This window comes from Natrix helvetica (genome assembly GCF_964273705.1).
Source record: "Natrix helvetica genome assembly, chromosome: 6".
NCBI classification, from domain to species: domain Eukaryota; kingdom Metazoa; phylum Chordata; class Lepidosauria; order Squamata; family Natricidae; genus Natrix; species Natrix helvetica.
This window is the reverse complement of record NC_138553.1, coordinates 22,789,724-22,805,306: the sequence shown is the minus strand read 5'-3', so window position 1 is coordinate 22,805,306 and position 15,583 is coordinate 22,789,724. Positions and strand designations below refer to the sequence as shown.

General features: G+C 39.0%; 2 protein-coding genes across 3 annotated transcripts in view; one reads left to right on the top strand and one right to left on the bottom strand.

Annotated features, from left to right (window-relative positions):
• The first annotated feature begins 11,550 nt into the window (after positions 1 to 11,550).
• Positions 11,551 to 14,367, top strand: PMCH (pro-melanin concentrating hormone). Its single transcript, XM_081956852.1, has 3 exons — positions 11,551 to 11,829; positions 12,645 to 12,849; positions 14,247 to 14,367. The coding sequence occupies exons 1-3, from the start codon at positions 11,566 to 11,568 to the stop codon at positions 14,294 to 14,296; spliced, it is 519 nt and encodes a 172-aa protein (XP_081812978.1). The 5' UTR covers positions 11,551 to 11,565; the 3' UTR covers positions 14,297 to 14,367.
• Positions 13,997 to 15,583, bottom strand: part of PARPBP (PARP1 binding protein) — a 35,134-nt gene continuing 33,547 nt past the window's right edge. For both annotated transcript variants that reach the window (XM_081956845.1, XM_081956846.1), the window contains one exon: positions 13,997 to 14,914. In XM_081956845.1, coding sequence (XP_081812971.1) covers positions 14,577 to 14,914 — 338 coding nt within the window. In that variant the 3' untranslated portion in view covers positions 13,997 to 14,576. The remainder of the gene's footprint in view (positions 14,915 to 15,583) is intronic.

The following is a 15,583-nucleotide window of genomic DNA, read 5'->3' as shown; positions in this document are numbered from 1 at the left end:
GCAACGTAGATGTATCAGTTCTGAAAAAAATGTAGAAAAACAGAGTTTGAGATCAGAGATCAAAGTGAGGATCAGACAGTATTGATCTTCACTGCCACAGATTTTTTTTTAAGTGCCTCATAGTCGGTGCTTTTTCCTACATATCTACTTCCACCTCTTGCCTCTAGCAGAGTCAAGAAATCCTGACACAAGATTTGTGGCAGCACAGAAACTCTGCCATGACACCTAATTTTGAAATAGAAAGTAGGGTCAGTGAAATCCTCCTCAGCACAATTGTTAAAGAAAAGAAGAGTTATAATCAGATTAGAGCTGGAAGGGACCTTCGAGGTCTTCTAGTCCATCCTCCAAGCAGAAGATCCTATACCATTTCAGAAAAATGGCTGTCCAGGCTCTTCTTAAAAACCTGCAGTGGTGAAGCACCACCAACGTCTGAGGGAAATCTGTTCTAATGGTTAATTTTTCTCATTGTTAGGAAGTTTGTCATTAATTCCACTTGCTTCTCTCCTTGATTAGTTTTCATCTATTGTTTCTTGTCTTGCCTTCTGATGCTTTGGGAAATAAGTTGACCCCCTCTTCTTTGTGGCACCCCTCAAATACTAGAATATTGCTATCTTGTCATCTCTAGTCCTTCTTTTCATTTAAATTAGACAAACCCAATTCCTACAACCATTCTTTATGTGTTTTAGTCTCCAAGCCTTTAATCATCTTAGTTGATCTTTTCTGCACTTTTTCTAAAGTCTGAGAGCTTGTTTTGAAATGTGGTGACCAAAACTGGATGCAGTATTCCATGTGTGGTCTTACTAAGGATTTATAAAATGGTACTAATACTTCACCTGATTTGATTCTATGCCACTGTTTATACAACCAAGGATTGTATCACCTTTTTTGGCTGCTGCTGCACACTGCTAGCTCATATTTAATTATCATCTACTGTGTCTCCAAGGTTCCTCTCAGTTATTGTTTCTGAGCTAGGGTTCACTTAATCTGTACTTGTACCTTTGGTTTTTCCTGTCTAAGTGTAAAACCTTGCTTTTCTCCAAATTAAATTCCGGTTTGTTGGATAGAGTTCATTGTTCAAGTCTGTCAAGATATTTTTGGATCCTGAGCTTGTCTCTCGGGGGTGTTGGCTATTCTCTCCAGCTTAGTGTCATCTGCAAATTTGATGAGTTTCGCTTCTATTCCCTCACCTAAGACATTTATGAAGATATTGAAGAGTACTGAGTCTTAGACACAATCTTGTGGTACCCCACTGCTTATTTCCCTCCATGTAGATGTAGTACCATTAAGGACTACTCATTGACTATGATTTGTGAGCGTTACAAAGCCATCCAGTGGTGATGTTAGCCAATTACAAAGTCATCTGATGGTGATGCTGTCTATCCCACATTTTTCTAGCTTACCAAGAAAAATGTGAGATAGGCAGCATGACCATCAGATGGTTTGTAACTGGCAGACAAAACCATTCTTGAACCTCTCAAAATTGTCCAAAATTGATGAGGGCAAGGATGGTCTAATTCCAGGCAGAGAAACATGTAAAATGCCCATGAATCATAAGCTTTTAATAAATGAAGCATCTGCTATTTATACTTCTTGGAAGTTTCCCTCCTTTTCTGCTTTTGCAAAAGTTAAGCATTCCTTCAACTTCTAATTCACCCTTGCTTTCATGTACCTCCACAGAGATCCTAAGAGATCCTCCCTGACCTGCTGCCTCTTCAAAAGTGCCTCACAGAATAAACAGCTGGGGGCCCCATGTGAGAGTATTATCCAGTGGTGGGTTGCAGGCGGTACACCCCGGTACGAGCGTACCAGAGCCTGCCTGGAGCACCGGACACCGTTCCGGTATGGTGCTCCGGAGGGCCCACCCACCCACCTAGGCTCCTTACTGGTCTTTTAAGTCTTCAGCACTTCCACGCACGCGCATGGCACGTACAGTGCCTGCTCGATACTCCACTGAGCAGCTGGAGCATCACAGAGGCTCACGGAGGTGCTAAGATGCATGCGCGCGCTGGACGCATGTGTGCGCACACTGCACGCGTCCATGTGGATGCCGCCAGGCCCGTTCCAACCGTACCAATTGGAACGGGATCTGGAACCCACCACTGGGGTTATCCCATCCGCAAATGTTTGTCTCATCAAAGCTTCCCCAGGTATACTATTCACTGCCTTTGTACATACTGTATGATGCAGCTGCTTGGAATGAGATAAACATCTGATTCCCAGATTTACCCTGACTTGACTATATAGAACTGCATCTTCCAAATCAAAGCAGTCCTGGATTAATCCATATTGGTGGCAGGTATATTTGCACATTTTTCTGTAATTTACACATTTTATACATTAAATTGTATAATTTACACAATTTACACATTAAACAGAAAAAAAGGCATCTTCAGACAGAGGATGGACGGTCTTCTTAATCACTATAGGACTGAATTCTGTAAATTGCCATATAGAACAATCCTAAAATTGCCCCAACACCAACAGCTCTGATATAAAAATGTCCCTTCTATATATTTGAATCTTAAAGGTCCTGAACGCATGGTTCTGTCATCAGGCTGAGCAAGTGGCTGGTTTGAGTGTTGGGGTTTAGAGGTTTTAGATTATGGATTTTTTAATGTTGTAAGCTGGCCAGAGTCATGTGTGAGCTGGATAGCCGTATAAGCTTGGTTAATAAACAATGTAATGGACCTGATCTGCAATGGCTCCTATTCAGCTAAATCACTGTGATTCTGTCAGTGGGCACTTAGAAAACTTGGCGCCAAAATAGAAGTTTTTGTACAAATTGTAAATACTCCCTTAGGTCTCATTTAAATTATTTTATTGTCACCTTATCTGCCATCATGACTTGTCTCTCACTTTCAAATCTATCAGGTCAAACATGCTGGAGAAAAACATGTCTGTAAGAACTGTTTTTCTCCTTTCTCACCCTGCTTCCTTCTTTCTGATGTGAGAGTCTCCTGACCTAATTAAAATCAAATCATTTACCATATTTTTCAGAATATAAGACGCATCAGAGTATAAGATGCACCAAGATTTTGAAGAGGCAAATTAAAAAAAAGCACTTTGCAGACGTCCCAAAAACGGCCCGTTTTTGCAAAAACTGGCCCATTTGTTTAAAAAAAGGCATGAATAGTCTTTAGGAGGCTTGTAGAGTGCTCCTGGGAGTGGGGTGGGGGCCAAAAACAAGCAAAAAATGGTCTGTTTTTTGCTAAAACGGGCCCATTGTTTTTCTTCAAAAAATGGCATGCATAGCCTTTAGGAGGCTTACAGAGTGCTCCTGGGGGCTGGGGGGGCAAAATTGAGCAAAAAGGGTCCATTTTTCATTCATTTCTGCCCTCCCCAGGCCCCAGGAGCTCTCTGAAAGCCTCCTAAAGGCTATGCACAGCCATTTTGGTGAAGGGGGCAGGGTTTCAGGAGGCAAAAAAATGCTGTATTCAGTGTATAAGACGCACCCAGATTTTCACCCTCTTTTTTGAGGGAAAAAAGGTGCGTCTTATACTCCAAAAATACGGACCTATTTATCAAACATGGATTCTTGAATTGTCCCTAATTAGAAAGTAAATATAATACAAACCTGTTCAATGAGTCACCATAACCTCAGAATGCCTGAAGAGGGAATTGCAGTCAGTATTTTTTGTGACCTTCCCAGAAGCATCTTTTTGGACAATGTGGAAGGAAATATGCTGTTGTATCTTTGCTTTTAATTCAGCAGAGCTTTTGCAATAAGCAAAATTATCTCTGTATATGATCCCATCCCAAATGAATGGGAAGTATATTAAACTGTTCTGACCCCACTCCGTCCGGTAATGAATGCCGACACAGGCTTAGCTGTTTGCCACACTTTATTTACAGTACTATAATCTTGTTGGCTGAAAGCCCAAACATGACTCACAGGCAAGACGTTGGCAGCAACCCCAACTCCAACAGATACAGACAAGAGCTTCTCCAGCTTGTTACAAATGGAAACACAAGGCAGATCAGACAAGGAGTTCTCCAGATTACTATGAACAGTTGTGTCCTGCAAAAAGCCTCCTCCCAAAGTCCACAACCACCTGAGCTTGATTATCTCTTAGGAGCTTGTCTCCGGAGCAGCTGTTGCCTTCATTTCACTGCCCATCTTAATCTTGCATCAGGGACAGACTCCCTTTGATCTTTCCCACTGCTCCATGCCTCAGGCGCCTCCTGGTGGCCAACCAGCCTCTCTGGTCCCTGTTCTGGGTCTGAACCCTGCCCAGGGTCCTCCATCTCTTCCATAGCTGACTCATAGGATTCGTCGCTATCTGAATCCCTTAGCAGCTCCAACGGATCCTGCTGGGCCGCAACATTAAACTATGTGGGGAAATTTGATGTCTTGAGGCTTCCTTATAATCATCCCAACATTAGCCTATCTTCAGTCATTTAGCAATATGAAATTTAGTATGAGTTCTCAAAGGACAGGTATTTCAATGAGAATAGAGTTGGAAGGGACCTTGGAGGTCTTCTAGTCCAACCCAGTGCTCCAGCAGGAGACCCTATACCATTTCAGACAGGTGCCTGTCCAGTTACTTCTTAAAAACCTCCAGTGATGGAGTGGCTACAACTTCTGCAAAGCTGTTCCACTGGTTAATTGTCCTCACTGTTAGGAAGTTTCTCCTTAATTCCAGGTTGCTTCTCTCCATTAATTTCCATCCATTGTTTCTTGGAAACTAATTCTAATATATTTGAAGAAAGATATTTAAAGAAAGATAGATATTTGAAGAAAGGAATTTTCTCTGTCCTTTAGTGAATGTTATAACATATGAAAGGTGTCTTTTGTGTCTATATTCCAACAGGAAGGAATAGGCAGTGACTACAAGTAGTTCTTGAGTTACTACAGGTTGCCTAATGACCTTTTGAAGTTACAAAGGAACCCACCACAACCAGGGCTACTCTGACAGCTGGCCATGATCACATTTCAGACGCTCAGCAACCAGCTACCTCCCACTGTCATGATTGCAAATTACAAATTTTTTGGCTAGAAAGCTGTGCTTACTTCTGGTTTCCAAGAAAGAAAACACCCATTACAGACAATGGATTTGCTTAATGACCACCACAAAAAGGTCATAAAACTGGTTGCAGTCATATGGTGACCTGCTTAATGACTGTAGTTGGCCACAACTGTTTAGTAGTTGCCATGTACTTTTAGGAAACTGAACATACTGTTTTAAAATTGCTTGTTTTTCACTGATTGCAAGACAGTTTTGAGTTTGGCCCAAGATCAAGATAAGTTACATATTCCCCACCACTACACCTCCTCAAAAGTAACTGCAACTGCAAGAAAAATTAATATTTAAATTGTGGAGGGGGTGGAGAGTGAGCCCTAAAATATGTCTTGAGGTGACATTTGTGCCGATTTGTTTCTTTTGAAATCTTCAACAAAAGAACTCAGAATCTCAGAATTTCTCTTGCTACCATGAACTTAGGTTCAAATAGAGGTGGCTTTTTTTCTTTTTTACCAAGAATGACTTGTGATAAGCACATAGATAGAAATTCTTAGAACAAACCGGCTTACTTTGGAAATATTTTACTTTTCAAAGTACTAACTGCCTGTTAAGAGTTGTAGGCTATAAATGATTAAATCAGAGAAAAGGGAATTGCAAAGAATTACAAAAAAATACAAAACAATAGATGGTAACGTAGACTACATTTGTTTAAACACTATGTTTATTAATATTGATCTTTCCCTATTTGTTTATTTTAGGAAAACGGTCACGACATTTTTTTAAAAAAGTATGCCAACTTCACTTTTACTGGATAATTTTAGTTTAATATTTAATCTAATAATTCTTCATGCTAAAGAATATTTATGAAACTTAAACAGGAAAGGCAATTATGCTGCAATTATGCTAAATAATAATTATTTATACCTCTGGGATAAAACTATTATAGCCTATGTGCCAATATTGGATGCTACCTTGCTAATATTATTCAACAACTATTTTGGATGCAAAAAAAATTTATACTGAATTCTATGCACCTTTGGATATTGTTGTCCATAAATCTAATAATATGATTAATAGTTATGCACCTTTTTGGATGTTGTTGTCTATAAATCTAATAATATGCTTTAATAGCTCCTTTTGAGGAGCACAAAAAGGCCAGATCTCTTCTACGGAAGTTGGGTTAGGGTTGGAAATTATGATGAAGCTTATTTGGGTGCTATTTATGACCCAGATTTGAAGTTTCAATAATAGGCTTGCATTCATGTTACCAAATTTCAGGCACTCGGCAACTTGCACAGTCCTGCAGTCACATGGCTATGTTTTACGGGTTTTGCCAAAATCAGCATTTACTTCTGGTTTTTGGCAAAACTGTGCTCATAGCAAATCATTGGTTCACTTAACAATCATGGTGTTTGCTTAATGACCATGGCATTCGCTTTAAGACCATGTTCACTTGACAACTATCACAAAAAAGTCATAAAAACAGGTTTTATCATAAATGGGCTGACTTCATTACAGTCGTAAGTCGAGGACTACCTGTAAAGAATCAAATCCAAAGAGGGAGATCTGATTTTAAAAGCCCCTCCTAGCTAACACAGATGCCTCTGATGCCAGAATTCTGCCACAGCGAAATGAAGGATTTGGACGTTTCCTGGAAGTGTCCTTGTTGTTGCATAGTTCTGCAGAATTAAAATAGTTTTTCTAATCCTCAGATAGCCCTCCATTGGCACCAGATTTACTCCAACTCTGGAATTGGTATAGATGCCAGCAGGGAATTCCTAATAAAGAGAAGATGAGGGAAAGTACAAATATGCAGCTTTTTCCTCATTTACATTTTGCTGCTCTGCATAAAATTGATGCTGGAAAAGACTCCTGTGAGTTCCTTGGATTGCAAGGTGATCAAACCGGTCAGTCCTAGAGGAGATCAACCCTGACTGCTCTTTAGAAGGCCAGATCCTGAAGATGAAACTCAAATACTTTGGCCACCTAATGAGAAGGAAGGACTTACTGGAGAAAAGCCTAATGCTGGGAAAGATTGAGGGTAAAAGAAGGGGACGACAGAATGAGGTGGCTGGATGGAGTCACTAAAGCAATAGGCGTGAGATTAAATGGACTCCAGAGGATGGTAGAGGACAGGAAGGCCTGGAGAAACATTGTCCATGGGGTCGCGATGGGTTGGACACGACTTCGCAACTAACAACAACAACATAAAATGGATCCACCCCTTTGGATCTGTTTGCCAAATGTTGGTCAGATTGTTTTATATTCACAATGTACAGTGGTACCTCAGTACTAGACTGCTTCAAAACTCATCGAATTTGGTACGTGATGCATTTTGGTGTGAACATGTTATCCTGTACTCATGATTTGATTGGTACTCAACATGCTGCAAAATGAAGTGGGAGATAGCCGCAGAGTACGGACAGGAAGTCAGCCATGCTGGGAAGTTCACATACATAGGAAAAGGGACAGATAGGAAGTCCTTCTTGGTTGAAACCAAGAGTCACATGATAGGTCACATGGTTTGTTTGATACTCATCCTTTTTAGTACTCATTTCATCTCCTGGAACCATGTAAGGATGAGTACCAAGATACCACTAAACATTCAATTGGTTTCAGTGTTTACTGACTACATAAATGGAGCTTTTCCACAATGTTAGCTCTTTTTACTGTATCCTTCAAGTCTTCCAATGGTGCACCCATCTCTGCTGTAATTAAGTCCACTCATATTATTACTAGACATTTTCTTTTCTTGCCTTCCATCTTTTACAGCATTACTGAATAGACATTTCAAGAGAGCTAGGTCTTCCTAGAACATGTCAAAAATATGATAACTGGTGGCCCAAATGAAAAATCTAGATTGATTTGTTTATTTTCTGGGTTGTCCACGGTATTTGCATGAGTCTTCTCCAACACCAACATTCAAAAGCATAATACTCTAATATTTCAACAATTGACTTTTGCTCCTACATAATATCATAGGGAAAAGATATTGCCTGCATGATTCTGAACTTTGTAGCAATAAACTCATCATGACATCTGAATATGTTTTCCAAGGCCTTAATTGCTAGCCTACCAAATTCTAATCTGTAGCGTGTTTCTAGACTGCTGGTTCCTTTATTATTGAAAGCCAATTCTAAAAGGCAAAAGTCAATCCAAAGGCATATATAGAATATACCATATTTTTCGGAGTATAAGACGCACCAGTGTATAAACGCACCAAGGTTTTCAAGAGGCAAATTTAAAAAAAAAGTTTTTGCACTCTGCAAACCTCCCAAAAATGGGCACATTTCCCCCCCCCCCCAAAAGGGCATGAATAGCCTTTAGGAGGCCTGTAGACTGCTCCTAGGGGACGGGGGAGCAAAAACGAGCAAAAAAACAGGCCATTTTTTGTGAAAACGGCCCATTTTTTTGTCAAAGAAAAGGGCATGGATAGGCTTATGAAATGGCCTGCCAATTTCCCCCAAAGAAATCATAAATCACAGTCACCTAAATGTGATCTGGTTGCTAAGCATCCAAAATGCAATCAGATGATTAAGTGGCGGGGGAGGAAGGCATCAGAACTTCAGATCTAGGTCATAAGTAGCTTTCTTGGAGTCCATCTTAACTTTACATGGTCGTTAAGCAATGATTTCCTGTAGAGAATATCCCATTGAATAAGATCTTAGATGATGACATCTTTAATGTATAGAATTTCAGTATATTCCTTCCATTCTTGTTGGCTCTTTTTAAATCAGTTACCATCTCTCCATTATCATTCTTTAGCATATCAATTCAAGGTTGCAAGATATGAACTCTTTTAGAAGACTTTCCTAGTTTTTCTGTGTATGCTGCCAGTTTCAGTGTCTTTACAGATGTTGTTGGATAACTGCTTCTCATCTAACAGCTGTTTGAAATTCTTTAAGTTCCTTCCTGAGACCTTTGTCATTCTTGGCTTTGATTTCTCTTTTCTTCTTGGCAATTTTTACCATTTGTTCTGACATCCAATTTGCTATCTTTTGTATCTAGGTTTTTGGCAGTCCCTTTTCATCCTCAACAATTTATTTGATTTCATTCATGTCCTATCACTGAGGTTCAGGACTTCAAAGAGATTCTGCAAGTCCTGTCTAAAATTAGCATAAATGTTCAAAATGTTATCGTGGGAAATGGTTTTCATTCTTCTTTTGCTTTAGTTTATCTAAAGCAGGGGTGTCAAACCCGAGGCCCGGATCCAGCCCACAGGGTACTTAGATCTGGCCCGTGGGGCCACACTGGGAACAGCAAAGGACTGGCCCATGTGCTTCTGCCAGTGAAAGGAGGAGCCAAATGCTGCCCTCCTGAGGTCCGTTTTCACTGGCAGAGGGATGCAAGAGGCTGTGGAAGCTGAAAATGAAGCTTGGGAGCCCATTTTTGCTGGCAGAGCACTTGGGCCACTACAGGTACCTCTGATGTGAGTGATGTTGAGCTGACCACGCCCACCCTAGTCCCCGAGGTCAAACACAACTGATGCAGCCCTCAATGAAATAGAGTTTGACACCCTCCTAGAGCATGCAAACGAACAGTTCGTAATCTATTTCAGTCAAGGTTCAGGCTTAAAATGTATTGTTTTGTGATCCTTGTTATGTGACCTCAACTCAATGTTAACTCTTAGTGAACACATAAATATCCTCCATGATGATCTGTCCCTAATCTGGTCTTCCGAAGGCACATCCATTGCCAATCTGAGTCCATCCACCAGCTTGTTTCAAAGCCTGCTCATTTTCCTTCCCCCCCAGCCTCATTGAATAAGATCTTAAATATCTAATTTAATTACTTGTCCTCTTTTGTCTTAATTATTTGTGCAAACTGATGTGTACATTTATTAGTGAATATCTGATCGAAGCATAGTGCAGTTAATTCAAATGCCATTACTTGAATTACTCCTATATTCCTTGCCTTATTTTATTGTTTGATATCTTCTAATCTGTGACTAGAAGTTGTCTAAGGAGGAACTTGTAAAACAAACGTCTTTGTCATATTTGAATATTGTTCTCTCCAAACATCGGCAACAATCAATGCAAAAATAGATCAAAATCAACTGAATAATGTGCTATCAAGTTGGTATTGACTCTAGGTGTCCATGTAGATAAATTCTAAATTACAACCAAAGGACAATAAATAATCAAGACCTCAAAGGTATGTCAAACATACCATAAACTTAAAAGTCCAAGAGACAAACCTAGATTTATGAGGGAAAGGCTAGATTGTGAAAATATGTTTTTACATCTTTCTTGAAACAAACCCGAGAGGCAGTTATGCTAAGGAAATTTCATAATGCAGACATTGCTACTGAAAATATCCGAGTGAGTTTCAGCCAAGCTTCTGAAATAAAAAAAACTATGTGTTGCATAAGATGGGGTATTCTAAATAAAGATCAATATTTTGGAATTCTGTTCCAGAAATGCTCCTCCATGCTACCTTTTGTCATATTTAAACTTTGTGGAGCAAGAGTGGAACAATTCAAAATCTCAGACAAAGCGGCTTGAGAAAAGCAAGAGACAGGCACAAAGCCAAGTTATTCCTCACTCATGTCACTTTTTCTATATTAAATATGTCTCCTCTGAACATTTATGAGGTAAAGACAGGCTTTGCAATTCATGTTTGTTTAAATAATATTCACTCCTAAGGAAGCAGGAATCATGGCATCTACTCAGGGGTGGGCTTCAAAAATTTCAGCAATAGGTTCTCTGCTCGGTTGCTAGGTGGACATGGCCTAGTCAGCCTCCTGCACCATGGCAGGGTGGTATTTTTGCCTTCCCCAGACTCCAGAGGGTTTCCTCGAGCCTTTGGGAGGGTGAAAACTGCCTCCCCTGGGCTCCGGGGGGGCCCTGTACTTACCTGGCATCCAAAATGGGCCACGTGGAAACTCCTGGGAGGGGCATGGTGGATGGCAGGGGCAGGGTGTGGTGGGTGAGGCCAGTCAGGGGTGGGATTGGGAGATTCTCTGAACCGGCCATAACGTTGGCTATGAGTTCTGACGAATCCAGGCGAACCCGTAGCATCCCAGCCCTGCATCTACTTCAAAATTAAAGCACAAGTGTGGCGCATTTAAAATTATATCCATGACCACTTATTTTATGCACACTTATAAAACTTTTTGTATCGATAAGTAGGAAGAGGTTTGAATTCTCTTTAAGATAAGATATACGTAATTGCTTAAGATTATTCCTCGCAGAGACTGTTTTTCTCTTCTCAAGAAGCCTTAGTTTTTAAAGCATGAATAATGAAGTATGTCTGCCTTTCTTTTTCCACACCTGCACAAATTAATTCTTTCCTGAGGCTGTGTGAAGTGGAATTTAAAGATTAAATTAGAATTCAGAAGAAAATTATCCTGTGGTACTTGATAAAATAATCCAAATTATGTAATGAATGTATTGAAAAGCAGCTCATCACCTATGGTTTGGAACAAAAGACATGTAATGATATACAAGAGGTCAGTCCTCTTTATTCATCATTCTTTGAAAAGGGTGTAAGTCATTGAAGTGATATCTATTCACTCTGCAAGCTATAAAACACCCTTTTTCCTGTCCTTGCGCTATTTTCAAATTAGCCTCACTTAAGTAATATTTAAAGTTTGTTCACCTCCATGCAAACATCTAAACGTTGGAGAATGTGTATCTCATCCCATGTATTCTTATTGGTTTTTTCTCTTTTGTCTCAAGGCTCCTTGCGTTCTGTTTCAAAGTCTATGCGAAAAGCAGAAGATAATATGCTGCTAAGCACATTCAGCCTTGGAAAGATAACACAGAATGGTGACAAAGCTGGAAAGTCTCTGCCTGCATCTTCTTTTGAGCATTATAAAATGGAGGACAGCAGTTTTTTGGATGAAGACCGCAATCCACATTTCTCAGTGAGTTTTCTGTGTAGCTATTGTGTAACACAAATGATGAACGAAAAATTTGTAACAAAATATTGGAATAGATTATTTCAGATATGCCAATAAACAGAGCCATGGTGGCGCAGTGGTTAGAATGCAGTACTGCAGGCTAACTCTGCCGATTGCCAGCAGTTCAATCCTGACAGGCTCAAGGTTGAGTCAGCCTTCCATTCTTCTGAGGTTGGTAAAATGAGGACCCAAATTGTTGGGGACAATATGCTGGCTCTGTAAACTACTTAGAGAGGGCTGCAAAGCACTGTGAGGCTGTATATAAATCTAAGGGCATTGCCATTGTTATATAATTAAAGTATGAAATGTGATTTGAAGTGGCTATCATCCTAAAATGAAGCTAAGAGAATACTGTGTTTTGAGTTATATTTGAAAATGTTAATAATGTATTTTCAGTCTTAAGAGCTTAAATGAAATACATGCTTTTCAGCTTTAGTTTAAAAACAAATCCTAATGTTGCTCTTACCAACTTCATTACTACTTAAATTTACAAAGAAAAAAATGTTTAAGGAGAACTTGGCATTATTAAACTTAATTAAACAAATCAATAATGTTATTTAGCATTAACATTCCTTGGATATGTATTAAGATGTCTTGTCTTGAAAAAAACTGGTTTGACTCTTGATTTTAAGCTGAAAACTGAACTTCCAAGGTAGATTATGCTGCAATCAGAACACAACTCTTTTCTGAAAATATCTTACTAGTGGGTTAAGGACTGAAATATTTGTATTTTGGAAATTTTGCATTATTTTCATCTATACTTTTTCTTTGGAGTGCAGAATATAGGTTATAAACATCATGTCATAAACTACGGCCAGCCACAGAGCTTAAGTATTAACAAGCTTCCTTATTTTGAATTGGAGGGACCTATGACTTTTCCATCAAATGCTGAGGTTGAAAATATTGAATCAATACAAGAACGGCGTGAGACAGGAAGTGATGAAAACTCAGCTAACTTGCCTATTGGAAGAAGAGATTTTGATAGTAAGTTATATTTTCATGTTACTGCAAAACAGTAATATTACCTTAATTTGCTGAAATGGTACCGTGATAACTGTTGAAATGAATAACTGTGGCCACCAGTGATAAACTGAAGCAATCTAGGTAGAGCTCAAGGCAAATTCTCAAATTTCTCTCTGATGTATGTGACTAGCTGATCTGCAGTGCAGGTGGTTCTTGACTCACAATTCATTTAGTGACCTTTCAAAGTTACAACGGCACTAAAATGTTACTTATGACCATTTTGCAGCATTCCCATGATCATGTGATCAAAATTCAGATGCTGGCAACTGGTTCTTATTTATGGCCATTGCTGTGTTCCACATGATCACCTTTTGACAAGCAAGGTCAATGGGGAAGCCAGATTCTCTTAACAATTGGGTTACTAACTTAGCAACTGCAGGAATTCACTCAACAATTGTAGCAAGAAAGGTTGTAAAATGGGGAAAACTCACTTACCAAATGTCTCCCTCAACAACTGAAATTTGGGGGTCAATTGTGGCCATAAGTTGAGGACTACCTGTATTCCCAACTTTCACTTACACATTGCAGTGGAGGCTCAATAAGAGCCACATAGCTAGCTCTCCAGTTTTGTTTTCCACCTGCCTAACTTCTGTGGCACATGTTGCCTACCATTTCCTTTTGGGCAGTTGTTCATAAGCTACAAACAGCAGTTTGAAGCCAACTTTAATTTGTCAGCAATCCTCATGCTGCTAGGCCAGTTGTGGAACTCGCAAGGAGCATCCAGCCAGAGAGAAAGAGAATTGGCAGATTGATGCCTTCAGGTTAGTTCTAATGTCCAGATGCCCAAATGTAAGTGTTTTCCTAACTTGGCTTACCAGGAGGGACCCAATCACTTCTCCCTCCTCTCCCGTGAGCTGCCTTTTTTCCATCATCTTTTTGAATGCATTCACACAAAAGGTAGTCAAGTTTCTCTACCAAACTCCTGAAAACTTGGGGTGCCTTAGAAACCAGCCAATTTTTTAGCTCAAGCCTGTTCGGGAATAAACGAGTGTTTCATTCACCCATGTATATTCAATTGCATCTCTATGTATTTGCACAGTTAAACTATACTCAACTGCCACCCTTTTATTACCAAAGACAACTGTAGCACTCAATCATCAGAATATGCTTCTCTGTAAAAGAAAAGTTTATTTGTTTTTCTCAGTCTTTAAAAATTGTAGGTTCCACTCAGTCTTTTACAGAGCGACTGGTTAAATGTAAGATATAAAAGATAACATGTTCTAAATATTTATTACAAAAAAATGAGTTAAAATTTTAAATGAGTAAAAATTTACTACAGATGACAATGTAGTTAAACTTGTTTATAAAAATACGTACGTGAGAGTCAAAACCACAAAATTTTGGTGTGTTTTCTTTAGTGCTGAGATGTATGCTGGGAAGAGTGTATCGACCTTGTTGGCAAGCCTAAAACGACCCTGAAGTGAATCACTTGGAAGAGACAAACCCTTGATAAGTCACAAAAATTGTAATTGTGGTTAAAATATTGCTATGTGTTTACTGTAAAGATTCTAAATATTTCTATGTCAGAATGCCACATGTGGAAACAAGTGTAAAGTTACAGTGCATTATTAAACTGAGAATTCTGCATAAAACTTGATGATTTGATTTTTTATAAAACTTCTGCATAATCATGATTGCAATAGAAATCCTAATATAGCCAATTTTTTACCTTTTAAAGCCACTGACATTTACAACCTAAAGAACTGAGTGAGTTTCGCTTGCCCAATAATAAGCTTATTTTTGGGTATAGCCTTTTTGGATTTTCTGGTTTCTTTTAGTTTGCTGTCCAAACTATTTTGGCATATCACTGCAGTCTTTGGTTTCTTATGGTATATATGCTGTGGTGTTTCATTTTCATTAGTCAATATGACATTTTCACTCGTTCTTTCCACCAGCTTTCTCTTGGGGTTCTTGTTTTCTAGCTGGCAACTTAATTTTCCTATTTCTTTTCTTGTCCTTCCATTCTGACAAATAGTTCCAGAACCAGTTCCGAGTGTAGTATTTTCAAGTGATGAATTCAGGCTTTCTGATGGTTAAGAAAACAAAACATTTTATAAGGGAAAAAGAATACACTATTTTTTAAAATTGCTTTTGTTGTACACTAGCCACCCCTCGTAATTTTCAAAAGAGACAACATTCCTGCAATTGAGTTAACTAAGTCTAATTAGTAGAGATAATTGAGTTGAAAACAACAATATACAAGCTGAGCCATCACCCTTGACATAAAAAATACTTCAGCAACCACTTCAGAAAATAAACACATATAGAAACAAGAGTACAAGAAGCCATTCTTTTTAAAAGCATGCACAAATTATTGCAAAACATGAATAGGATTTTGATGCAGTGTCCAATCACCAAAAAGTATTATGTTTTACTGTTGAGGAATCCCAAGTGTACTTTATCAGCCACTTAGCTGGACAAATTCGAAAAAGTCAATCTTGTAATGACGCAGGTGGCAAGAGATATTAATTCAGGAGGAAACAACCGCAAAGAGCCTTGGAAACGTTCAAGATAAACGAACCGATAACTGCAAACGCTTTTATGATTATGGGAACTGCTATAGCTTATCAATGTTCACTAAGTTTACCTCCCAGATATTTTTTGCAGCGCTTTCAATGAGGTTTCAATTATTTACCACTAAAAGCAAACACATAAAATGCCTTAAAAGATAACAACAAGCAATGTTATTTTCAAA

Coding starts and splice junctions, on each gene's coding strand:
- PMCH (XM_081956852.1), top strand. CDS start 11,566: ATGCAAACATCTAAACGTTGGAGAATGTGTATCTCATCCCATGTATTC. Junction 11,830..12,644: donor ACCGCAATCCACATTTCTCA/GTGAGTTTTCTG, acceptor TTTGGAGTGCAG/AATATAGGTTATAAACATCA. Junction 12,850..14,246: donor TGGAAGAAGAGATTTTGATA/GTAAGTTATATT, acceptor TGTTTTCTTTAG/TGCTGAGATGTATGCTGGGA.